Genomic DNA, 26,524 nt, shown 5'->3' with positions numbered 1-26,524 from the left:
TATCTTGGGGCAGCTGTGAAGCTGGTTTGAGCGGAGGTTGCTGCCGTGCGGAGTGATTTCAGGAGCTTCACTGCTTCCCCATTGTGCTCGGGAGATGTTGGATGCTTTGGCTGCTGGAGGCAGGAGTACGCGGAGTCTTTATATGTTTGTGTTCCTGCAAGAAGCCTTATGTGACAAAGGAGAACAAATGGATATATGAATGGGTCCAGTGCGGTTCTTAAGCTTTCCATCCATCAAATCCTTTCCAGGCAGTCAGTCTCTCTTGCTGAAGTGGGGCCTCACACGTCAGGTTTTCACTTGACCTCTGTCAAATACTGCACCGTGACGCACCGCTCGTGTGTTTCCAAACGCTTAATCCCCATCCTTTGTGCAAAATGTGGGATTTCAGAGGAACCCTGTCCCCAGATGGCATGGCGTTGTGTGTGACAGTACAGCGTTGAGGTCTAAACGGCTGCGGCCATTTAGCTACTGCTTAGTAGAGTCATTGGGGCATCAGTGCAGAAAGCAATAGCGGGGGGGGGGGGTGGGGGGGTGCAGCTGAGGTTATCCAGAGCTTTGCTCTGCTCCTGCGTATCCACGGCAATCTGGGGTCCCCTCTTTACTGGGTGCTGTTATTGTGCCTGACATCATTATGGGGCTCATTACAGTTTCCCGAAATGGATCTTAAACAGGAAAGTGGAGGAAAATTGGGTGGGAGGAGCAGTTGTTTAATCAATAAAAGGCAAGTCCTGTAAGCAGCTTAAAGGACTTTATCAGTAGGACTGGACATCTCCCGTACCTGGAGTTACGTAGGTGTCTTAACGTGTTTCCCACAGCTGGAGGGGAGGGAGTGAAACCTCGTTTCTCCTACCCGAGACCAGAAGTCGTCTTTTTTGTTGCTTAAAGAGACAACCTTTCCTCTGAAGTTCCCCCATGTACTTTTTGCTCTGGGCCGTTGCCCCCGCTCCCTTGCTGTGGCGAGGCTTGTTAGCGTCGCACGTAGCCAAACCAGACGTCCTGACATTCTTCTGCGGTGCAGTATGTGGCAACGGGGTTTTATTTTATTTACTTTGGAAGGGCGACACGCTGGCTTTTGCTGCCAAGCGCATTTACAGACCCGTTAAAGAGAAGGCAGGAGGAGGAGGGTCTTGTCAGCTTGCTTTTCTTTTGTCTGACTTTGCTGCGTTGCTGTGTTAGCCGCGGTAGAACGCGGTTTGCCTCGGTGCCACCTGGATGCTCTTTAGAAAGCGCAACTCCTGGGGACCTTCTCAAAGAGGAGGAAGCCAGGCCGTAGTCCCGGGTTTGTCAGAAGCATTCGTCCACTGCGGAAGAAACCCACCCAAAAGTCCTCTTCGGAGTCTGGGTTTCCTTTCTTTTAGATAGGAATGTCTAGACTCCTGGCTGGGAGCTCTGCTCGTTTCTAAAGAGGCATCGTTGATTAAGGGCCTTAAGATAGTTTAATCCTGGCATTAATCACTGTGCTTTTGTTGCAGCTTTCTTTCCTCTTGCGCAAACCTGTTACCATCCCTTCTTCTTAAACAATAGAGTAAACACTATATCAAAGAACTGAAATTCCCTTGAAAATGTGTTTATCCTAAACACGCGGGAGAGAACGTTTTCAGTTGTTGTGGCCAGATTCACAAAACACTTGCTGAAATGCCGTTAACATGAATGATCCAGAAATGTCCTGCCCTGCGGCCTCCAGAAATCAATCCCACCCCAAAAGGTGAACCCTGCCAACGCTGAAATGAACACCCGCCACCTCCATGCCTGCTGGCTGCGGTGGGAGCTCCAAGTGGTCCAGGGCTCAAGGCACACGGCACTGATTTAATGCATGAGTTATAAGGTGTATGTTCTCAATTTCTGATTTAAAGGAAGCCGCTTCCTCTCAGCTGACTTCGGTAATTAATTTCTCTCTCTTGAATTCACTCTGCAGTGAAAAGCTGCATTCCTCAGGTTATGACTGTCCTGTAAAGAAATACATCCCGTAGCTTTCTAGGCCGTGCTAGGGTCGATCACAGAAAACTAAGCTCAGGAGGAGGTGGTGGGAGTGGGGAAATACCCATTTACCTGTGTCCACGAGAGTAGGGGAGGCCATGTCAACCTCAGGCACTGCTCTGCATGAGGATGCTGATGATTCAGAGAGGGCCCAGAGGCCTTACTCCTCTTATATTTTCCCAAGAGTGTCTCGCTCGCATGCTTACAGAAACAAATTTGAGAACGCGCCACCTAAAAGTGAAACGTAAGGAGCCAAACGCAAAGACTCAGCAGTTGGTATTGCTATCTACAGCCTCGTAAAGCCAAATCTGCGTTCTTCCAGGGAGCCCGACCCAGTTTGGAGGAGGCGTGGGGTGAGGGAAGTTACATGTGGTAGACAAATTCTGTCATTCTGGAAGTTATCGTCAGGTGTACCACAGCATGAGGCGCCAAACTGAGAAGCCCCTTTGGAAAACGTGCCTCCTTTTAAACTTCCCAAACCGTTTCCATAGCCTGCGCTCCCCATATGTTGTATGGGTGTAGGTGATTATCTGCTCATTTTCTTGCTTTAACATATGTATTTTATTTAAAGAGACATGACTAATTCCAGCCCCCGGATTAGCTTGTTGTTTCAGTCCTGTGGGGTTTCTTAAGTCATAGGGAACGCTGAAAAGTTAGCTATAAAGGTGCAAGTAGAGGTTAAATAGAACTTCCAAAAAGCATCTGCAGAACCGTTTAAATAAAATCCTTTGTTTAACACAGCCGTATTGTGCTGGCAGGAACAGAGGTTTACCAATCTAGTTTTATTTACCCAGCTGATTGAAATGCAGAAAAAGTAAACATAGTGGTTTTGGTGCAATGAGGAATGAGGTAGATTTCTGAAAAAGCAAGATTCCTTCTCCTTCGGGGCAAGCGCTCCCATTACTGGCACAGACAAATAAATTGTAGTAGGTATGTTTTTACTAAAGGGAGATTAATTTGTAGATATCCTAGCTGTTGTAAAAATAGGGAGACAGTAAGGATTGTTTTGTATCTTGCTATTGAGATTTTAGTCAACTCTATTGGTTTCAGATTTTTTTTTTTTTTTTAAATCTTAAGAGACTATGATTGGAAGTGATTTGTGATGCCAAAGGGTCTGGAATTGACTATTGCATTGGGTTTACACGGCGGACACGGCTTACTGAATAGAAACGCTTTAATCCTTTGTGACATCTGCGTTTGTAGTTGCTTAGGAAGGCTCAGCGATGGCCCTGTGCAACCTGGGGGTCCTGCCACCTCAGTACTCGTGCTGGGTGAGCGCTGTCGGGCAGCACAGCAGGTACAGGAGGCCCAAACCTGCACGTTCACGATCCTCAGTTGGTGTTGCAGCTGGTAAGAGGTGAGGGTCCTTGGTAGCTTGCATAAATAAAATAGTTAAATTAATAAATTCAAATAAATAAATAAATAAATAAATAGTCGTGTGCCTGAAGAATGGGTTTGTTGTTCAGATTTTCATATAACCCTACTAACTAAGTAGCGAGACCACCTGAATGGGCTATGCAAGAGTAGGGTTTTGAAAGTCTCTACTTCCCAGCCAGCTGTTCTGCACTGGGCAATTTTGGACTCCTTTGACTTCTGGTGGTGGCAGTCTCCGAGCCCAGCAGCCCCAGGGTCCCCTTTCAGGGTGGAACCAACCCTTGATGCCAGCTCCAGGAGCAGATAACCTGACGCTAGGAAGCAAACGCAGCCCGCGAGCTGGCACTTGGGCCTGGCAGCGCGATAAGCTCAGCTGAGATATGAAATGCGTGTTTTTAGTGGTACTGTTTGATTGTATCAAAGAGTGGGTTTGTTAATATCTTACTGTTTGGGCTTTGATTTTTGCCTGTTTGTCTATTGTTTTTGTGATGGCTGCATTAACGTTGAGCGGTGATTGTAAGGCACTAATCTCTCCACTGACAGGTGTCTTCTTTTCAGAACTTAAAAAAAAACAAAAAATCAATCAATAGTTATTGATTTGAGAGAGTGTCCTGGAAGATATTAAATGCCTGCAGTCTTTCTGTGAAACCATAACTCATGATTGTTGTTTTAAAAGGCCATACATTTTAAGTATTTTGTCAGCAAGCCCTGCTGGTGCTATTTGTAAAATACAAACGTATCTAAAGGCTTTACTGAATCTAGATCATGCGGAAACAATCAGATATGTGGTTGCACATTAGTGTGTTTTGAATAATCGTGGCATTGCCTTTGCAAAGTTGGGAAGGAAACAAACAGGGTAAGCAGTTCTGCGGGTAATTAATTACTTACAGAAAATTAGATGAACTTAACAGAATTGCTCTTTCCAATTGCAATAATTAAGAACCAATCTCCAAAAGCAGGCCATAGCTTTCCAGGCACCTCCTGTTGAGGTGGAAAGGAACGGTGGTTTGGGCTTTGTCAGACCCGACCAGGCATAGGTCACCCCAAACTCTGGGCTCAGGCATCACGCAGCACCAAAGGAAATTCAGTATCATTTGATTAAAATTTTCAGAACTATCGGTGGAAGTCTGAAGCCTCCACTGAGGCTGCCAAGCCACAGAGATGTGACCTCAGAAACTTGAAGTCACTTCTGAGAGTCTGTCTTGGATGACGTAGCCCCTGGCTGAGGCCCGGTAGGCTCCCCTCTGCTTCCCTAGGAAAGGAGAAATGGAAAACAGTACCCAGAAGGTGCCCATGGTGCCCTACATCTCTATCTAACATAAACGTTTTTGGTCCTTCTTTTAGGAAAGTCACTCTAGCTTCCCCTTGCCGGTCCTTTAACTTTGTCTTTCACCTGATGGCACAAGTCCCATAGCTTTCAACCTGCATAAAATCTGCCTTATAGGTCCCTTAACCTTCCCAGACCTCCAAGGGGTGTAAAGCCTGGTGTTTCTTCTTGAAACCAGTCTTACTAACCCATGAGATGGTTTCAGAGGTCTTCAGGGGACCAGCCACCTCCATCTCCCCCTTTTGGGTGCAGTTGGCCCCCTAGCACGCGCACAGGCCTGTCCGCTGGCAGTGGCCACACAAACCTGTTGAGGTTGCTGGCCAAGGCATGCAACCCTCTGAGGATGGGCCAGGGAAAGATGGTCCGTCTTCAAAACGAGAGCCCAAAAAAGAGCACCAGTGGCCTGGGGAGAACCCGAGGGCGCGAGCTCTCTGTCAAAGATGGTGTGGTAGCCAGACAGTGAAAAAATGAGATCCTGGGCCTTATTGCGTGGAAACCCATGTGATGAACATTAACAGCCTAAGGAATACGATTAGGACAGGATTTGGCTCCACGCCATTTGCGTGGTAACTTTGTCGCAGAATGTGAAGACAAATCCTTTAAGCAGCCCTTTTATTGCTTGCTATTGATTTTTCTCAACACGACGACGCTCTTTCACTAATTAGCGATGAACCTGTTTGCTTTATGAGGGGAGTTCTGGACTTTCCGACTACTTACTGTAGATTTTCAGAAGTTCGATAAATCAATCTTTTCTAATCCTGGAAATAAAAAAAAAAAAAAAAAAAAGGGAAAGAGAACAAACATCCCTACTGCCTCATATTGGCAGACAGCAGTGAGACACAATAGCACACTTTATTTTTTGTGTCTCTCTAGTACTTGCCTGCAGGAAATGTCTGTCTCTGTACGTTATTTGCTGCATATTAAAATGAATTCCTTGGGTTTCTCTGGATGTTTTAGAGGGTGCACTTCATCCATCTATTTTTATTTGGGTTTCATCACCCGTAACAGCTTCTGAAAGTCCTGTTCACTGTGCACTCCTTTTGGCATTTTTGCTCCCTAGCCAAACCCTGTATTTTGGGGCCAGAACACCCAGTCTACATGCTGGCTAAGCCTCAGGCTTTTCATGATATCAGCAATATGGGAAAATACTTTACATTGTCAAAAGAATGATAAATTAAAGTTAGTTAAAATTAAATCATCTAGTGCTAAGCAATAAGATAACATCTGAAGCTGGTAAGTTATGTAGCTTTTTATTAAAGGGGTAGCTTCACTCTAAATGTGGCTCAAAAAGTACCTTTTGCTAAATATCATAGAAAACCAAGCCCTTTTTGCAATGTAGGAAGACCAGAAATCATTATTTTTAAATGAAGGTTGAACAGCTGCTTTTTGATAAATAGGCGTTGTCTTTCCAGCAGCATTTTAAGACAGATAGATGTGAAGGTAAATTCTTGCCTTACTTTTACCGCTACAAAAAGGAAAGGCTTTAATAACTCAGGGGGTTGCTAACGTGCATGCACGTGAGAAGTGGTCCGCGCTACAAAATGTAACCTGTAGATTGTCTGTGTCCCTGTATGGGGCTGGTGGTGTATGTTAGGGCATTTTGGTCACCTTACGGCAGAGAGGGAAACACTGGGGTTTTAAAAAGGTATGAAGTGCCAAAGGGATTTCAGAGCCTCTGCCTTTTTGGTATATTGAAAGTAGCATGGGGTGCATTGGTCTGGAAATTCTTTAAGCATCTAAACAAGGGCATTAGGTTACTAATTTTAGCAACTTTAACAAAATGGATGAGTCTAGAAATATCGCAGGAGCGGAGAAGGTAATACGGACAGTCCTTTCTCATAATTTAAGAAGAAAGTACTTTGGGAAATTGAAAGACATCTAACTTAAATAAGATTTTGCAAGAGTTTTGCATGATGTGTAATTAACCTTAAGAAGTCTTTGCCCCAAGGTAAAGTCAGGGCTTTTTTAAGATTAGAAAATGAATTGGGTATTTATACGGAATGGAAGACCGTCCGCTATCCATCATCTGGGTGGCAAAGAAACATACGGAGGCGGGGGGAGATTTCCTAGGTTAAAGGAATAAAGCAGCCACTAAAGACGGGCTTTTAGACTTCAGGTATTCAAAAGCAAAGCCCCCACCTAAGCCATCACTCAGGTTTCCTCCGTAGTCAATAGAGAAAGCAATTTGGGGGGGGAAGCGACGAAACTCTCTTGCCTTATATACATTTTCTAGGATGGGATAAATTGCTCTCTGGCGGTGTCAGTCCCCTGTAGCCTATGGAGGGATCAGAGTTGCCTAGCTAAAATTAAATGGGCTGAATTCCACCCTTACTGCTAGAGATCAGGAGGAAATTATTTCTGCAGAAAGCATTTTAAACTTGGCCTCTCAGGCTACGTTATGCTGGGTTTTCTGACAATTTATACTTACCTAAGCATTGTATTTGATTATGGTTTGCTTGTACCGTTAGTAAATATAATCTCAGTTTTCCAGTTAGCAGCTACATTTTCCTGTGAGCTAAGGCTGGTAGTATTTACAGTCCCAAGACTTTTCTCCTGTCTAGGTGATGACTTTTATGTATTGCAGACAGCAACACGGTATTAATGCACCACTGATAGTTTTCCCACGCTTTCCCAGGGAAAAAAAAAAAATTCTGGAGTAATTTTTCTCAGACTAGAATTGTTGCCAGCACAAGAGTTAAGCTTCTTACAACACTTGAGTTGGTAAAATGTAAAGCAAGGATCCATATTTCATGTGCGGTATAAAAGGCTAAGTTTTACTGGCGAAATGCGTAGAGGTTTGAAGTGTTTAGGCACTGGGAACCTAAGTGTCTTTGAAATTTTCCCTTCTTTAGGCACCTGATCTCTTTAGGCAGTGGGACCAAGGTGCATCTATGTCCAAACAAGTTGGAAATGGGACAGAAACTCCTCAGGTATTTTTGACAGTGCTTTCCTGGGCTGCTGTAAAATGATATCCTTAAGCTAGAAGGCAGCCAGAGTTTACTGATTTCACATTTTGTCTGCGCAAAGAGAAAACAGAGCCTTCATTTGTCTTGAAGAAAGGCTACTGCAGATCACCGAAAAGCTTGGAGAAGGTCTGGGTAGCAGAAACAAAGTAAAGAATGTCCCTAATTCTCTCTTTTTATAAGAAATAACAACCTGCATTTCAGTAGCAAAATCTTTGCTATGAAACCTGAATGCCTGCGAGCACCGTGATTGGATTCCATGCCCTGCTCCTGTCCATGTTTCTGGGCAGAAGTGCTTCAGATCACAACACGTTGCTCCAGACGGTTTCATGTCTACCTTTCGTTTAATTGCTCTGTGGTAGGGCTGCCCGTCTTGGGGTGCGAGCCGTGCGTGGAGTTGGGGGTCACCTTTTCCCATGATCTGGGATCATGACATCCACACTTGTCTGTTGTTAGAGGACCGCCAAGTTGGATGCGCTCTGTGCTTTCCCCGCGCGGTGTTAGATACTGTCTTTGAGCGACAAGTTATGTTGGCTTGTCTGTTTGTCCGTGCTCTTTGCTAGCAAGCAGACGGCTGGCTCTCTCCAGCAGCACAGGGCAGAGGAATGACATGGGGGCCATCCCTCATGGATAGGGGTCATGGCAGAGCTGCATGAGTCCTGCCCCGCTCTTGTCCTGCGTGGTGGGAACCGTCGCTCTGTCCCTTCCCAGTGTGAAGGAGCTATGCTGTGGGGAAGTACTGATCACAGGGAACTGGAGGAGGGGAGGACTCAGCCCTGGGATGCTGCGGCAGGAGGTCCTTGTGGTGGCGTAGGGCTGCCGAGGTGGGAGACAACAGCGGTGGGGCTTAGCAGGTGCTGGCGGCTGGGCCAGTGATCCAGGGATGTGGTTGGTGCACGCTGGCTTTACTGCCAGCCTCATCCTGCTCTCGTCCTGAGCACGCCCACGGGCTTTGAGAGGGTAGCCCTAAAATACCCCCAGCACATGCTGCCAGCACATCTGTGAGATGGGTCTTCTGCTCATGTCTCACTGCTCGTAGCAGGGGGTTGAGCAGATGTTGCGCCACATCAGCCCATTTGGCTGCTTCTCCCTCCCTTCCCCAAGCACCCGTGGTGACCCCGCCAGGGCAAAGCTGGGACTGGCAGCCTCACTGCCTATTCTGGCTCAGCCCAGGACAACGTGTGAGGAAAAGGGGAGATTTTTGTACAGTACACTGTGTGAAACCATCTTCGTACAATGAGGGGTAGACCCTGCTCCCGTTGATCCTCAGGCAGCCCCTCTGTGGCTTCAGGCACGTGCAAGCACAGGCAGAAACTGTCCCTACATGGCTGTAGCTGTTAGGAGGACATAAAACAAAGCCTCATCTTGGACATACTTAGTGTCCCTCTCGATCAAAAGTTACTGCTGAAAACCGTTGCACTTAACACATCCTCAACGCTGCAGCTGTGCTGGTGCTTCTTTCTAGCCCAGGCTGCAATGGGTCCTCTCCAAGAGGAGAGGTTTGTGCGATGGCATGGAGAGCTTGACAGTTTGTCACTATTGACCGAAGGAGGTCTCAGCAGGCTGCATTAACCCCAGCTGCATTGCCAGGGGTAACGAGATGAACATATTGAACCGGCCTCCATCTCATAGGGTCGGAAGAGCGAAGAGAGCGATGCGGGGAGAGGAGAGGGAGCCTGGAGATGGCCTTCTCTCCCCGTGTGTGGCATGTCACTCAGGCTTACGGGCAGGATTGCGGACAGAGTCAGTCCCCGAAGGTCTGGGTGATTCCCCTGGGAAAACTGGCTGCAAATAATCTTGGTTCCTCCCAGTTGCCAAAATCTGAGTGACCCATCGTAGCTTGTTCTTAAGTAACTACAGCAGACTGCTTTTCACTTTTGGCCGAGTCCTTTCTTTGTCCTTTCCTAGGAAACGGGAGGAAATGGGCTGATGCCGTTGGTCACCCAGGGTTTTAGAAGGTCCTAATGCCATTATCGTCAAAAGAAGATAACACTGCAGTCCAGCTCATAAGTAGGCAACTCGGGAGTTACAGTTGTGGAAAAGTAGACAGCAACGAAGAGATTCTTGTAATACGCTACAGCAAACAAAGAGCAGTGAAGGCACGAAGGCTTTCTAGGGCGGCTGCACTGCAGTTTCAAAATTCGCGTCCTCCCAAGATAGCACTGTTTTTTTTTTTTTTTTAAGCAGATTTCAGAGTCAATGGACGTTTGCACAGTCGGCATCAGAGGCACCCTGAGGGGTGGCTGGAGCGCTCGGCTAATGGTGCTTGCTTCTCAGGGTGATGCAGTGAGCCAGCCTGGCTGGGGTGTACTGGGGGCACCCGATGTGGGTTGTGGGTCTACCTTTGGCTTCGGTGACGGCGGGCGAGAGAAGGGAGGGGGCCTAGCAGTAAGCGATATTCGCTCTGTCGTTATATTTCTAATGTTGGTGTTCTTGTCTTTATGTCTACGCATTCTTTAGCTATGAGGATAACAGACCCTTCATCAAGTAAGAATGACCTGAATGGCTGATAAATTGCATTTATCAGTGTGGTCCCATGAACCGGCTGTCAGATCAATATTGAAAAATCATTAAAGCTTCTGTCATTCGCATTTGAGGCAGAAGAGCAAACTGTGCAGGAAAATGACCGGGCATACAGCTAACATGCAGCGTAAATGTGCTGCCTATGTATTGCCAACCAATTTTGTTGCTGTATCTGCTTTATATTCCTTGATTGGACATTACTTGAATTCCATGTGAACATTACCTAAGTAGTCGTGTGTGGTACAGACTTGTTTTACCAATAGCAACCCTCTGGTGCACCGCGCTCTGTCACTGAGCGTGCTTTATAGCTAATGCAGTAGAGAAGTAAATTTTCAGAAAGGTGTGTGTGTGTGGTGATTCCCGTTCTGGTCAATGGGAGCAGCCCAGGTAAAGCCCTCTTCAGTGCCTAGGAGATGTACACATTGGAATACCCAATTGTCCCTAATTTCAAATTTTCCATTGTGCCAACAGACGATGGTTTTGTTTCCTTAATACTATCAAATTGCATCACAGAAAAGCAAAACTATGAAAAAAACAACAGCAAGTCTGTACAGAGAGCAAAAGAAAAACCACAAACCGAACGGAAAAAAAAAAAAAAAGAAGAAAGCCAAAAATGCCTAGAAAAGACATGCCTTAGAGCATCCGTGCTTTTTGTCCTGCAACCAAAAAATAAAGCACAGTAGCACAAAAAGGAAGCGAATCAGCTTCGCCGTAGACTTTCAGTTTGTTCTTCTGGTGAAGAGTCCTTTGTGTTCGTTCTCCCGGTCTCATCCCCATCTTCTCCTCCACGCTTTGGTTCTTTTTTCCTGTGGGCAGGGAATGGAGCTGTCTGAAGGAACCTCCACTCCCTCTTTATCTGCAGGTCTGTTTTCTGAAGGCCAGCACTGTATCACGTACTGTTTGCACGGTGAGGGTCTTCTCGCCCAAAGAGCCCTTTCCCTCAGTGAAGGTAGCACGTTTCCGTTGTTGTTAAATAACCCTTTGACTCCTGTGCACCTCTGCAGTCAAAGGCTCTGTAATCGGGTTCCAGAATTGGCTGCAATTCAGAACAAAATAGTTTTCTGATATCCTGTGGACCATTTTCAAAAGCCTTTTGAAAGGCAGCAACCTTCCAACCGTAGAGCAGAAAGGGGGAGAGGAAAGTGGTTTCCACTTTATATGTTGGATTTTTTTTCAGGAAAAAAAAAAAATTGATTTGTATTTTTAAAACTGGCATGCAATTAAGATCTTAATGTGCTCTCACTGATGGTGGGATCTCGGGGAGAAAAACATACCAAGCAGTTAAAGCTGTCAACATTATCTGGTGGCTACCTTTCAGAAAGATCTTGAGAGTGCATTTTCGATTTGCATACTGCTAAATATTTATTAGTAGGACTGACTGGAAATGCTTCAAAGGAGCTGTTCTGGTCTGCTAGATACATAATAGTGATTTTTAAAGAAGTGCCTAAATAAGTGGTTACCGTAGGGAGCTCTTTCAGTTGCGTGGTTAAATGATACGTATCTTATAAACTTCAGTGGAAGGCGTAACGCTCCATTTTCTCTCTAATATTTAAAGAAAAAAAAAACAATGCAAAACATAAATACGACAACAGTGTGCTTCTGTTAGTGACAAGCCCCGTTGAAAGCAGAAGGAGTCAGAGCTGCCGTGGAGCCGCGACAGTAGCTGCTGCTGGCCCGAGCTGTGCATGGCTGGGTTTCCCCCGAAGCGCCTTCCTCGTCATCTTCCTCCCCCCTGCCCCGTGCTCTGCTCAGCAGGTGGAAGCCCAGAGCCAGGCCAAGTAGCTCCAAGGCTGAAGCCACCTGGCGCTGCACAGGGGGGAGCAGCCACCCCAGGGTGCTTCAGGGGCTGGGCGAGGAAGCCGAGGGGCTTTGGGGAGCCAGAGGGTCGAAGGGACGAGGAAGAGGAGCAAAGAGAGAGGTGACCGACAGCTACGCCAGCATCATTGCATTCGTTCCTGTGGTGTTAGATCTGACTTACGTTAGGGAAAGACGGAAGAAAATCCAGGTCTTTGGTTACCGGGGGGAACTGGACTCTCTCCCCTTTGCAGGAGCGGGTCTTTGAAAGTTGTAGGTGAAGTGGCAAATGGAAAGCTAGCGGTATGGTTTGGAGCAGGACCCCGTTCCCCTTCCATCCCCGTCCTGCACGGCACACTTTATCTCGTGCTAGGAGCAAGCGCTGGCTGCACCCCAGCTCCTGGTTCCCTCCTGGGCTGGAGCAAGCAGCAATCGTAGCTTGATGGCAGCTACAAAGAAGGATCGCACCCGAGTTTCCCAGGGCCAAAGCGTGGCGGCAGCTGCAGTTTGAGCAAATCGGGTGTGTGAGCGCATAATATATATGTATTTCCCCCCTCAGAGGGTGGAAGAAGTGCGAAGCAGCATTGCAGGGAGCTGCTTTGTGCAGAGCTGAGCTGGCCAGCAGGCAGGGCTTGCCCACCTGCTTGCCGTGATTTAGCTTGCTTATGGGCAGATGGGAGACTAGCTAAAATGCAGCCCTAAATGTGTCTTGGTGTTAAGCTGAGAGAAGCTAATCCAGCTGGCACTTCTGCCCCAGTGAAGCCGGCGGACACTAGCAAAGTGGCGTTTAGGTTTGTTGTTTTGGCTGGTGTGTTTTCTTTCTCCTGCCATTTGCAGAAACAGCATCTCCATATCATTTACATATGCACTGCTTTTACATTAAAGAATGAAGCAGAAATATCGTGGGGACAGATATGCTTTGGTTGTGATGAATTGCCATGCTCGTAACATTTCCATGTCCGTGTCTTTTCCTCAAGCTCGAAGACCTGCAAACTGCAACATTCAATTCAAGACAAAAATCCCAACAGCTCATTTAGAGACATTAGTTTCTGTTTGCTGAAGTGACGGCCCAAGTCGTCCCTGCTTGTAGACATGTGCAGTCCTTTCGCGGATGAAAGACTAACGCCTCTCTCTCTTTGTTTTGTTTCTCCTAACAGGTCCTGGGTTATAGGTGCAATAGCCCTACTCTGCCTACTAGGACTGACCTGGGCCTTTGGACTCATGTACATTAACGAAAGCACAGTCATCATGGCCTATCTCTTCACCATATTCAATTCTCTGCAGGGAATGTTTATATTCATTTTCCATTGTGTCCTCCAGAAAAAGGTAAGCCAAGACGGTTCTCGGCAGCAAGAGCGGCGGTAGCGGGGGTGTTGCGTTGCCTGACATCCGCAGCGTCGCGTTATCGGCGCGCGCGGGATTCCTGTCGAGCGGGTTGGTCTCCGGGCGCCTCGTAAGGGTGGTGTTTAGCCGGGAAAGCGGAGGGATGCGGGGGAACGAGGGGATAGCTAAGACGTGCGGCAGCGGCGTTTCGGCAGGCGGGGTGCTGGCGATGAGCGCGTTGGAGGCAGCTCGCAGTCGGCGGGGGAGCGGGAAACCCCTCAAAGGGCTTTATCTGCTGTCAGCCAGATCCTCCTTTCCCTTACACCGGTCGGACGCCGGAGCGAGTCCGCGAGCATCACGGAGGCTATTCGCGTGGCTGAGCGTTCAGAGCGATGCAGGGCTTCACAGCCTCTTCTGCGCTCCGGGCAATCTGGCAGGGAAGTGTCCCTTTCCGTGGCAGTATGTGCTGGGGATGGTATGTGGCAGGGGCTGCTTCCCTCGCTTTTTTTTTTTTTTTTTTTTTTTTTAAAAAGACCTGAAAGACTAAAGTTCTGCAACAGGTCGTCGGCCTTTGCATCTTTTCATCCCAATTTGCGCTTTTGGAAATCTTCCTCAAAACGAGGGCGATAAATGTTTCGTGGTGCAACGTGAAGTATGACCCAATTAACATTTGCAAGATAACAGCAGAGTAACTTGGGTGAACGCTGCTTAAAAAAGGAATTTTTGTCTGTGCGTGTGATGAAGATCAGACTTACAGCTGCTGGCAATCAGTAATAAATATTTTTAAGAACCGTTTTATTTTCCACTAAAATTCAGTCGTGCAGCGCTCTCCAACTCTGTGCCTGTCTCCTGATGGCTTCTGGTGTACATCTTGGTTTTGAAGGCCAGTTTCTGTACCCAGGGTAAACACAGGGGAGAATTTACACGTGGACATCTGGGTCCCAGTCTCTGTGTGACCAGTGGTTTTTGGTAAAATGACTCACTGGGCAAAGGTAGGGTCTTACTCAGGTCTGCTCTCCGTCAAAAGGCCCAGGGCTTTCTGCAGTGCTACTCAGATTAGTGGAAATTTTCCTATGGGCTCAACTGGAAAGTGAGATCTGGCCTAAGAGAGCATACATAAAGTGTATTATAGCAAGGCACTCTTGAGCCTGAAGGGAGGCTTTCTGGGGTCAGAGCTTTGCTCCTTCTCATTTTGTCTTAATTTAATTCATCCTAATAGACGGAAAAGCTTTAGTTTTAGCCAAACGTGCTCCAAAATGCCCATTAGGCACTCAGGTGCCCCCTTTCACAAGCAGGTTGAGTTTCTGGACCATCCTCCCTACCTCCCGCGCAGCCCGGTCCGATCCATCTCGCAAATGGATCGCAGCTCACCGGAGTGGCACCAGATCCTGGCCGGCTCTCAGAGGGCTCATTTTGAACGTAAAGACCACGCGCTCATCTGCCTTGAGGCAGTTTGTACCCTTAAACCATCACTGTTTACTCTGAAATTGCTCCTGATTGATGGCGGTGTAGAGGAAAGGAGACCACAGGCCGGTGGTAGGTGAATGAGTCTTCTGACCTGAGAGCTGAGGGAGGAATTATTTGAGGAAGAGAGAGGAAAAAAAAAAAAAAACTTTTCCCTTCCTATCTGTCATGGACTAGAAAATCAGCAAAAAAAATGCAGTGAGGAAGCAGTGGGTGGCTAATTAAAGCAATTGAATTATTTTCTCTCAGCAAAGGATTGATTAGGCATTCGAGCATATTGGGCACTCGTGGTATTGTGGTTGTCTCAAGTGCTTAAGGAAAAGCATAATGAAAAAGCTGTAATTTGCTATTTAAACAGTTGTTTTGTAGAGTTTTGAAATGCTTATAGTCAGTCTAGGGAGATTTCACAGCTAACTGAGCACTGTGTGCTGCAAGTAACCTCTGTGGGGGTTTTGGGTGTGCATATATGGATTTTTTTTTTTTTTCTCCATGGGTGGGCGATGTGACCTGCCTTTTCCATACAGTCCGTGCATTTTCAGTCTGGCCCCGTCTGATTTCTGGGTATTATTGTCCAAAATCTGACGTACTCGGACCTCAAACTTGGTCAAAGCCTCACCTGGCACAAGGGAGCGTGGTTCCTGTGAAGCCAGCGCGGTGGCAGGGCTTTAATCCGGGCGAGGAGCTGGCCCAGTGACCGCGATGCCCATGTGAAACGTGACTGTTGGAGGAGGACCTGCCTGTTAACAGCCCTTCCTGTTTCGTTGGCTCAGGTCCGTAAGGAGTATGGGAAATGCTTGCGCACGCATTGCTGTAGCGGGAAAAGTACAGAGAGCTCCATCGGCTCAGGAAAAACCTCGGGGTCGCGGACACCTGGAAGATACTCCACAGGCTCACAGGTAACTGGCGTTTCTTCTCCGGGCCCGAGAGCTTCGTGTCTCCTGGCTGAGCCCCTTGATGGTGGCCTCTCCGTGCCTCGACCCCACTCGCACAGGGAGTCCGGTGGGAGCCGAAGGAGCTGCTCTAGCGCTATCCCCAGTGCCACTGGAAGGACTTCCCTCCCTCCCCGAACTGAAGCCACCACGGTTGGTTCCCTTGGGTGGTCACGGCAATTAGTGTGCCTCCAGAAACCTTTTATATAGTTGCGACGAGAATCAAAAGCCCAAATTTTGCCTTCACGAGGCAGGTGGGTGCTCACAACCTCAGCAGTCTCCAGGGGGACCGGGAGCCGGTAGCATTTTGTCAGTTCTGTTCCATCCTCTGCAAAAGCCACCTGGCGTGTCCTTGACACGCGCTGAAGGTTGTTGTCACCACTCTTGCCGTGTACAGTAATGATACTATAACAGCCAAGTATTTTTCTTGCTAAAAAAAGACTACCGAGTCCTGCAGTCGCCTCTGCCAGGAAAGAGCTCGCTTTCTGACGTTCACTGATTTGATCGATTCCTTGCTTCACTCGATTTTGTTCAGTTTCTACATCTCTTAAGAGAATCCAGTGGGGGGGAGGTCACATTTTCTTATGAAGTTACTGAATTTGTTATGGTTTGGTCATCCAAAAATTCAATTTTTGTTTAGTTTATGCACTTAGCAATTTTCAAGCTGACTTATATGTACAGATACAGATTTATGGAAGAACAGTTCATATAAAATGAAGAAGCTTACTTCTTAATCGATAGAAACCAAACAGAAATTTATTCAGTATTACTAATGGAAGTAATTATACTTGACAGTTCAACTATTAAATTATGAAAGACACACAGCAAATAACAGTTTATAACCTCTCAAGAAAACATAATTTGCGATTTATGTCTCAGAGCCAATTGTTATTTATTTTCTATGGTTTCCAAGATGTCATCCAAGAGCTCCACTTTGGCATTTACCAAGGGCTGGATATTATGCAGGGCAAATAGGAACAGAATAGGGAGCTTCTCCCCAGTAGGCCATCAAATGCCACATCAATCCCAAAATCCCATCTGTCCCAAGCTTACTCTATCCAGCAACATTTGAGTGGCTGCTTTGAAATCCATTGGTTTTTTTTGCAACTCAGCTAGCGGGTAGGTGTCCTGCTTGCCAAGAAAAGGTGACTTTAATGGGTCCTCCGTCTTGGCAGTCTCAGCCTGAGAAAAGATGCCCTTGGGAGGGTGAACCACCTGTCCTGGCAGCAGTCCCGTTGCAACAGGCTGAGATTTGAGGTACCAAGGCAGGTCACATCGCCCACGGAGCCTTGTCCTTGGAAGGGGTGGAAGGGCCCGGGACCTGGCGTAGGCAGGAGAAGCCTCACGTGCGCAGTGGAGAACGGGTGGAGACCTGAGGTGGTGAGGTTGGTGTATCTGACCCCAAACTTTTCAATAGCAAAGTCCAAGAGGAGGGAAACTCATCAGATGCCTTTCTTCCCTGAAAAGCACTTAGGAAACAGAATAATTAAACCACACTGGATCATGTCAGAGAAATGCAATAGATGAAATGCCCAGGTGCAAAGTAATTGCTACAAAAGTGCATGGGTCACATGTTACTCTGTGGTTCCATTTATAAAGGGCTAATGAATGACCAGGAGATGCCATCAATATATAATTAGCGAGTGGAGTGGGAGGCCCTTTCCAGCTGTGGCCAAGTGAGTAAGCTTCGGCAGATCTTGCACGGCCAGGATCCCGCTATGGAGCGCCCCTGGCTTTTCAGCCCCTCAGCTAGGGAAAGGAAGAGGTCCCCTCCCCGATGCCCCAAACCGCCACCTTCACGCACCCGTGGGATGCGTCCGTCCTCCTCCCGGGGGTCAGGTGAGATTCAGGAGCAGCCCGAACTGGGATGACCGGTATCTGGACAGCGTGGGTCCTGTCCACAGACAGGGCTTGGGGTTCCCCAGCTGTGCTGGCACGGGGACTGCGGTTGAGCTGCTCAGGGTATTTTGCAAGGTGGAGCTGGGAAGGAGAGATAGAGACACGGAGTGATGTAAAAGCCGTGGAGATAAATACTCGGCAGCATCGCTGAGAAACAAAAGAGAAGGCCAGCGCATTCGGGACACTGTTTCCCTGGCAGCGGGAGATGTACGCAGATGGCAAAATCACCACACGTTTTTCAGGAGGGGAATAGAAGTCATTTATTTGCGGCTGTATTTTTAACTGATATTCCCCAAGATGGATAGTAGCTACAGAAAACTCCCGTTCATCCAGGGACACCAAGACGCACATCAGCTCTTCTGTTACCCTTCACAAAAATAGACGCAAGCCGTCTGAGGCGATACGGGAAGCGTGCATGCTTCGGTGCGCAGGTTGTTTTCCCATTATTTGACGACTCATGTTGGTGAACCTGTAGCTTGCACGGGCCTGAGGTTTTTCTCGTGTATAATTTCCATTGCTTTTTTTTTTTTTTTTTTTTAATTAAGTTGTAAGCAATCCGGGCAGTGCTATCAGGCACCTCGTGTTTGCGGTAGGCATTCGCGCCACCAAGTTAGGCAGGCAGCGTCCGGTCGGCACTAGGCGGGTTATACCGAAGCAGCAACCGCTCGCTTACCGCTGGGCAGAAACGAGTCTCATCGTGAGCTAGACGTGCCAAGAGCCGTCTGTAGTGAGGCAGAAAGAAACCGGTCTGCCGCTGCTAAAAATTCATTACCTGCTGTGGTTCAATCCCTCCTCAGAGCCGGATTCGTAGGATGTGGAATGACACAGTTCGAAAGCAGTCCGAGTCTTCCTTTATTACTGGAGATATAAACAGTTCAGCTTCACTCAACAGAGGTAATTATAAACTATTTTTCCTATCTCTAACTCTATCGTGGTGGCTTTAAGGAGTCCAAAATGTGTTGCCCCCTCTCCCCCCACCCCCAACCTCAAACGTCCCTGGACTTTTAATCTCTCCCTTGCAAAATGTTACGGTATTAACTGGGAGGAGGTTTCGTGGCGGTTGTTTCCGTTTTTCTTTTCTTTATTTTCACATATGCATTTTCAAGAAGTGTCATCTCTGGAAGGAAGTTAGGAAACCCCCCCTTCTCCCCCCCCCCCAAAAAAAAAAAAAGCTCGGAAGAGACTTCCGCCTTCCCGCCGCGCGCCGCTGGTGCCGTGAGCGAGCGGGGTGTCAGGCCTCGTTGCTGCCAGCGAAAATGGGCCGTTGCGGCGCTGCGTGGTCTGCGTTAAAGCCTCATAGAATTTGTCATTGTCCTGGGTGTATAGCAATTTTATCCACTTTGTGGAAGCAAAAAATGAACAGCCGAACAGAGAAAAACCGTGCGCTGGTCTGAGCAAAATCGTCTCCGCTGATGTTAATAGACGTCTAGTCGGAGCGCCCGGCTCGTATGAGCTCGATAGACGTCTGCGGAGGAGAGGCTATGAGAAACGTGCAGCAATAGAGCCATGCCGAACAAAATGGGGTGCCTGGCACAGGAGGGAAGCTGAATGGCTTTTTTCTTTCTTTCTTTTTTTTTTTTTTTAATCCTTTTGAATGGTTTACGGGAAATTGACTGTGAGGGAATACCAGAAAAAAAAAAAATTCAAAGCCTCAGGGATTGGTTTCTTTCACCTCTAGTGCAATTACTTGATGGCTTACCTTCAGAAACTAGGGGCCGAGTCCTGTGTCCTGCCTCTACCCAATCTCTGCTGGCATCAAGAGGGGCCGGGGTTTGGATTAGCGAGCCCAGGTCTTCCCTTACGTTGGTGAAAAGCAAAGGTATTTCCAGTCTTGGGGGAGGGGGGAGGTGTCTGACCACAAAACTCAAGCGAGAAGTGAGTTGGGACTTTGGTTCTTATCCAGTCTTTACTCGGACAGATTTCCCACTGATGTTATCGAGTCTTTCGGCATGACTAGCAATCTGAGGACAGGCTTGAAGGGCTTTGAATCCACGGTTAGTAACGCTGAGTGCTGGGCAACTAAGGACATTGGATTCAGCTCTCCCAGTCGTTATACGTGTTGCTCAAATCAGCGCGAAGGGGAGAGCAGGGTAGTTGAGGTGGCGGTGCACTCTTATCCCACAGCCTGCTCTGATGGCTTTCATGCATTGATAATTTCTTTTTGCCCTGAAGGTTTGTTGATAAAGAAGTCTATAGGATGCCGTTCCTGCAAATGCCTCCATTCAAATTGATTTATCCATGTGCATTGCCCTTGCATCTCTCTCCATCTTTGCATCAAAGACAGGAGAGATACAACCAAGCTTTTCCCGGGCTGATTTAGAGGAGGACTGCTTATCGCACAGAGGTTACAGCAGGGACTGCCGTTCCCCTCTGCCGTCCATCACTCGGGCAAACAAAAACGTATGTCATACATGAAATGCACGTCGGGAAACGTCATGCATACGGTCCTTTAGCTAGCACAGAAGTTGTCTCGCTCTGCAATACCAAGGGAACTGCCTCAGCAAACAGGATCTTCCAGGCTCGTCAGTGGAAGAAAGGTTGCACCGATGCTTTTAGGTGGGACGCTTTGGTGGCTTGAATAACTGGAGCTATTGTAGGCACACCACCCCCCCCCCCCCCCCCCCACACACACACACTCTTTTTCACACCAGCAGATACAATATTTGTTACTTGCTTTTCCAATGGACAGAAGTATCTGCAAAATGGAGGCTAAAATTTCTTTGGGAGTTAGCGCCTCCGAAGCAGCAGGTGGTCACTTAGGCTAGGAAAATATAGCGGGCATCAACAGGGATCCAGCTGCATGGCGCTCCAGATATTTCACACTTTATCCTGTTTATTCCAGCTGAAAAGACACAATCGTGGTCTTAGGGCTTTGCATAAAGCGTAAGTTCTTTCTTCAGACTCTCCAGAGATAGTTGCCGTCCGAATAGACCAGTGGGGCAATGCGATTTTCACAGTTCTTGTCTTCCTCTTAATACTTTACTATATATCAAGCTTTAAAGGAGCCATTTCATTAATGTTTTATTTACAAATGCACAGGAAAAGCTCAGGGGAGTAAACTACAAGCCTGGAATTGTATGTTTAGCATCTCTGCCTGCCCGCGGTTGACACAAGAGGCTCGCGTACCCTTTCAGAAGTCCCTCTTCAGCCGTCCCAGCCACTTTGTAAATTCGTTAATGGTTGCCCGCTTACCAGAGACACTCATCGACTAACACGTCAGTCTGGTGGTTAAGGACATGACTTCCATTCTGGCAACGCTTCAGCTAAATACTAGACACCTTTTCTCTCAAAGTATGCATATTAAACATTGCTTTGCGCGCTGTTTTTTTTCCCTGAGCCTTCAGACAGCAAGCGCCTTTCAAAAACCATAAGAAGATGATCTCTTCTCCCCAGTTCCCCCGTCTTCCAGCTCCTGGCTCGACGCCCCCTCTCCGTGTCCTGGGCCCGCGCTGACTCACCACGCTTCTGTCGTGGAAGTGGAAAGAAGAGGGACATCCTCCACCTGGGCTCCTCCTCCATTTAAGCCATTTTTTCACCTTGATTGCCTTCACAGTTCTCGCAGTCCCCTGTTGCTTGCTAACATCCCAGGCAAATCTGTTCTTGCTATCCCAATTCCCGTATTACCATCGGCAGCAGTTATCCATCTGCTGTACCGTCCCATCCTCTTTTCCGTGAATCTCCTGGGCATCAGCCTGGAATATTGTGTCTGTATTAGCGCATCCCTCTTGTAGACGTATAACTATTTTCTTCTTCTGACTCGCAGATATGAGCTCTTTCAGCTCAAGCTCCTCTTTCATCTACTACTCCCCAGAGTAGCTGACCATTACCCTGTTTTTTCACCTCCTGCCTGATTGTATTCTCATTTATCCTACCAGGAATTTAAGGCATAACCCCATACTTGCCTGATGTAATGCACTGTCTAATGAAAAGCACACCCATTCTTCCCTCCAAAGACCTGCACAACCATTTCAGATGTTTCCTAAAGGCAACTTCTAGTTACGGATTAGTGCAAAACATTTCCGGCCTCGTTTCTGCTTGCTTATCACTGCTTGGTACCTGTGTGGTTTTTGCCTCGTTATACCACTGTCAATCAGGAGGAAGGGAATAGAAACACACCAGAAATTTCCTCATCTGTCTTCAAATGAAGAGTACACCAGTCTGCCACCGTGGACACGTACTGCTTCCAGGTCGCACTGATTTCCAGCTCCTAGCGCCCCAACTCTTGCCACCTCACCCCCATTTTTCCCACCATAGGTCTGGCTGGATTTTCTGTCATCTATTTCACATCTATTGTGCACGCAATATTTCTTCTCCCAGCATCGAAAACTTGCACTTGCACCCGCTGCTTTGAGGCCCTGATCTCAAAGGCCCTCCAGCTTGTCCGTAACTCCGATCTCCACATGATAAGATGTGTGGACGTTGCTTCTGAGGCTTTCCCCATCTCCCAGCGCTCATGATTCTTTTAATGTTGTCCACTGTTTTTTCTGCATTCCTGCCCTGCAGTGTGTGCTGGCCTTCATTTAATTTAGGCATGACTAGACTGTAATTCACTGAGGAACAGTGCGTTTGTAAAGTCCCCAAGCCTGCGTTTTGTTATAGTCCTTGCCTGGCTAGAAACTGATGCAGCTGGGATGCGGGTGTCGGGATGTCCAGCTGACTTGAGTTTCCCATGTCTACCTTGCTGCCTTCAGTGCAGAGTTCGCGACATCTGAGCCAAGACTGAGGGGCTATGCTTGGCTCAAAGCGTCACCACATGGCAAAAAATAGCGGTGGAGCTGTATAGAGGCCCTGAGTTAGCAGCCTGGATGTGGCTGGGCGTGCTCATGGTAAGAGGTTACAACGGGAAGCTATTTCAGGCTCAGTCACAAGAGATAAGTAAAAAATGAACTGGGTTGATAAAACAAGTCTTCTGGAGGTTTAGGATGTCTTGATACAGCCATGGAGGCGAAATACTGAAAAACCCGCACCAAAAGGCTATGCTCAGGAACGTCGGTAGGATGGACTGTCCTCTCCAACTTGTTGCCTTGAGGGCTGAGAAGTGGACGGTGTGGAGGGAATGCAAGGCGCAGGGTTTTCCTCGGTGTCAGGTTCACAAAAGAAGAAGGGAGCAGGTAGCTGCTTAGCTGTAACAGCAGATGTTTTGATTTCGAGGAAGAAGGTATTTTTTGCAGAGAACTGGAGATTAACATCATTACTGTTATTCCTATTCTGTCACACTTGCGCTTTTGAAATCTAGCCATGGACCCGCACCTCCCAAATGGCTATGCGAGTGGATGGAGGCCGCAAAAGACATCGGGATGTCTCTCAGCACCGTGTTGAGTTTGAGAGGAGCAGATTGCAGCAGACCACTAAGAGTGACCATTGCCGGGCTCCGAAGGCTCGGCGTGTGCCTGAGCTCTCGGTACACCCCGGTGCCCACCTCCTGAGCATCATTAGGCACATCCAGGTTTTCAAGCTGGGGAAGTTGATGTTTTTTTCAAAGGAAAGGCGGAAGTTATCTGCTAAAGAAGCAAGTGTGCCTTGTTTTGGTGAGGCTAGTAAGCAGCGGATGAAAAATGCAGCTTATCACTGATATCAAATACTGTTTGCTATAGGAAAATGCATGGCTGGAGCTGTGTGTATCCATTCAAATTAACAATATATATCAATAGGTGGTAAACATTTACCATATCTTAATGGATTTTGTCTTTGGGGAAATAGTGGGGTCGGACATAGGGCTGGAGACAAGCTCGTCCGGGAAACGGGCGTACCTCCAGCGACGCACCCCAGGCAAGGACTGGGTGCCCTGGGCCGTGGGCTGGGACTGGGTGCGGGTCTCACGTGAGGCTGCTCGGGGCGAGTAATGCCTCTTGGTGCCTTCAGGACCTTGACAGCTGGTGCAGGATTGGGGCCCAGGAGCTCTGGCATTGCAGGCAAACGCCTTACTGCTCAGTGGTGAGTCTTAAATATGATTTTTTTTTTCCTTGTAGCCATAAGAGGCTGTTCACAAGGACGTGCATGCACGGGCACTCGTTAGCAAACCGCAGGTGTGGGGTGAATACAAAGGCCAGAAACCTCACCAGATAGACCTGGCAGAGCCCCAGTGTTAGCACTCCAGATAGTCTTTCCAGCTGGGAGAGCCATGTTCGCCCCCTGCTTCTTCCCAGCCAACACATAGGAACAGGAAGAGTCAATGAGGATATCCTTTGTTCCTGCCCCTTGCTTTCGCTTCCCAGATGGATAAATGTCATTGCATGTCTCCGCTTCTGAGTAGCACGCTAGAAAGAGCACTTGATTTCCCATTGCTTCATTATTTCTCCTCTGCGTTTTTCTGTCAGCCACAAAGACATAATCTGAAACGTATACAGGAAAAAGGGAAATTACTGCTACTGTTTTCAGAGATAATCAGTTTAATGTCAAATTCATGTGGATTTCTTTATAATGAACAGAACAAATTGAGCTCAAATTCAAACAGTGGGAATCTGAGTCAGAGAGGAAAATTAAAATGAAGAACATTAATATCCTGATTTCTAACCCAACTGAGACCTGATTGTTTCCTAAATGAAATCTCCCATCAAATTCCTCCCACCCACCCCAAAATATAATTAAGCTGTGATTTCCGCGCTGAAACCTTATCTGTGCTGTTAACTCAGCAGGGACGACTGTGTGTGTTTTGGGGAGGGTGGGTGAAGTTTTAAATTGTCTTCAGGTGGTCATACTATCCAGAATTTTTAGAAAGCAGCTTTTTGGAGATCGCAGCAAACATGAAACGCTCCGTTTGGTAGAAGACCACCGCGGCCGTACCACAGTCCCCTTGGTACCTGGAGGCTGCTGGGTCCAAGCTGTCCAGTGCAGACGGGCCCACTGCACTTGTCAGGACCTTCATCTTGAAATTAAGTCTTCAGCCCGTGTGTCTGGGAGAGGCAAAATGAGAGTTTGCGTGCTGCTGTGACGCACGTGTAATGGGGGAAATGGGGCCTTGCTGCGGGCCAGCTCCAAGAAAGCGTGCCATGCTCTTCCCACCTTCGTGCATCTCTGCTGCGAGTGGTGGCTAGACCTGCTGGGCACACCTCTGCTTCTAGAGGAAGACGTTTCGGCGTGGGCATCTCCAGGGAGGGCGGGTGGGTGGCCGGACGCTCGTCACCTGGGCGTCCCCAGGCGATGCAGCACTGAGGGAGAAATTTGGACCGGAGGAGCGTTGCTGCCGTCCTGGGTCGGTCTTTCTCGAGATGCTCGTTCTGTCCGTGACGTGCTTACGTGGCCAGCGCAGCAGTCGGGTTGCTGCTGCGCTTTTCTGCTGCAATGCCTAGCAAAGCAGCAGCGCCCTGGGAGAGGTGTGAACTCCCCTTCTTATCTCAATAGGATATTCAGAGGGCGCCATCAGCTGATGTATCGCAGTCTGCCTAAACAGCTCTTATCCGCTCGGAGTAGCACCTAGGGCTCTTCTTGCAGCTTAAAGATACTAGAAAATAAATATTTTCTCTGTTTTCTTTCCATTTGTTTTCCTTTTGCAGTTGGCAGCAGGCAGTGTCACTGTTTCTCCTGTGAAGTCAGGCAGTTTTCATGTCGCATGTCTCTCACAGAGACGATTTCCTTCTTTTTTTTTTTAATTTTTAATTTTAAATTAGGATGATGCGGCTGTACGAACACAGAAGTTGGCAGGCAGCGTTAACGGTGGCCAGTGCAGTTTTTAAACACATTTTAAAGTTTGCCAGGTTGCTCTTTTTTTGTTTTTTTTTTTACTCTAATCGCTGTTGTGGCACTCTGGTAGCCAGGTTCGGTGCAGCAGATGCCCCAGATGTTCAGCATGCCTGCGATTGCCTTGCTGCCTCCTGAGCGCATCGGCAGCTAGCTAAGGGCAACCCGTTCAAATATCTCTGGGTGCAAAAACCCTTTGCCTTCTTTTTTTCTGAGGGCTGAACAGCACAAGGGTAAAGTGACTAAAGACTACAGACACTTTGCTCAAGTGAGTCCCACCACCACGCGGCTGGGGATGAGGCCCCACGCCAGAGGAGCATCTGCTCAGATCTGAGCTGCCCACTGGAGACCCCGAGGGCACTCCCCACGGGCCCCAAAGGGTACGTTCGGCTACCTAAACCTCTTAAAGGTTAGCAGCTTTGTGCTCAGCGATGCTCGGGGTTTTCTGGAGGGGAGTGGTGGATGTGGAGCATTTCTGAAGAGGATCCCATCGTGGCCCCGTCAGGGCTACAGCCTCTGTGGCCGTGCAGAGACCACCCTCTGCCAGTGGGAAAGACTTACTTCATCAGCCAACGGCTTGTTTAAATCCAAGGAAGGGCACTTTTCCCCATAGCCTACCTTTTTTGAAAGTGCCAAGAGGTCACTGTGCTTAATACCAGCCCTCGCTCCCCGTTGCTGAGCTGGCCGGTGCACGGCTCTTGCTTAGCCGCAAAAAGCACCAGCAACAGCGACCTGGAAATGAACCATCTCGAAATGATCACCTACAAATTATAGAGTAATTTCAGGTAGATGAGAGCAGATGGATATTGCCTCTTTGTTCTTGTTGGGAAAGGAAACGCGATATCTTTTTGGACTAGAAATTGCCTCAGCTTGCTTTTCTTTTTTTTCTTTTTCCCTTTTTTTTTTTTTTTCTTTCTCCAATCAGCCATACAGTTTATGCCAGGAAAATTATGGCTTTTTGGCATCAAGGATCAAAACTTAGGGAATTCAGCTCTGACTACGTGCAAACTGAATCCCACTGTCGACTGTCTTCTGGTTTGTTTTGTTTCTCTGCTGCCTGGGACTAAGTTAGCTGAGATTTGTTGCGGTGATTTCGGCGAGTGACGTGGAATTCTTCCGCTGGGAGATATTATGAAGTGGCTTTGATTTGAGGATTGACAGCCAAATAATTGGAAGTTCAGCCATTAGGTGGATCAAATTTAAAGAGGAAAAGTAAGGGCAAGGCAATTTCTGAAATCGGAGCAGGCTTTGGGGAGTATTAGAGCCAGCAGAGT

The 26,524-nt window shown here is 47.8% G+C and overlaps 1 protein-coding gene across 24 annotated transcripts in view; it reads left to right on the top strand.

The window, feature by feature from the left end:
* Positions 1–26,524, top strand: part of ADGRL3 (adhesion G protein-coupled receptor L3) — a 439,175-nt gene that overhangs the window by 383,794 nt on the left and 28,857 nt on the right. For 14 of the 24 annotated variants that reach the window (XM_068941084.1, XM_068941073.1, XM_068941074.1 and 11 more), the window contains 3 exons: positions 13,116–13,284; positions 15,516–15,641; positions 18,371–18,467. In XM_068941084.1, coding sequence (XP_068797185.1) covers positions 13,116–13,284; positions 15,516–15,641; positions 18,371–18,467 — 392 coding nt within the window. Of the gene's footprint in view, positions 1–10,101; positions 10,129–13,115; positions 13,285–15,515; positions 15,642–18,370; positions 18,468–26,524 lie in introns of all 24 variants that reach the window. The other 10 variants (XM_068941083.1, XM_068941059.1, XM_068941060.1 and 7 more) reach the window with 1 other exon arrangement.

The sequence above is a fragment of the Struthio camelus genome, chromosome 4 (genome assembly GCF_040807025.1).
Source record: "Struthio camelus isolate bStrCam1 chromosome 4, bStrCam1.hap1, whole genome shotgun sequence".
Classification (NCBI taxonomy): domain Eukaryota; kingdom Metazoa; phylum Chordata; class Aves; order Struthioniformes; family Struthionidae; genus Struthio; species Struthio camelus.
The sequence above is the reverse complement of the archived record's forward strand: the minus strand, read 5'-3'. Positions and strand labels throughout refer to the sequence as shown.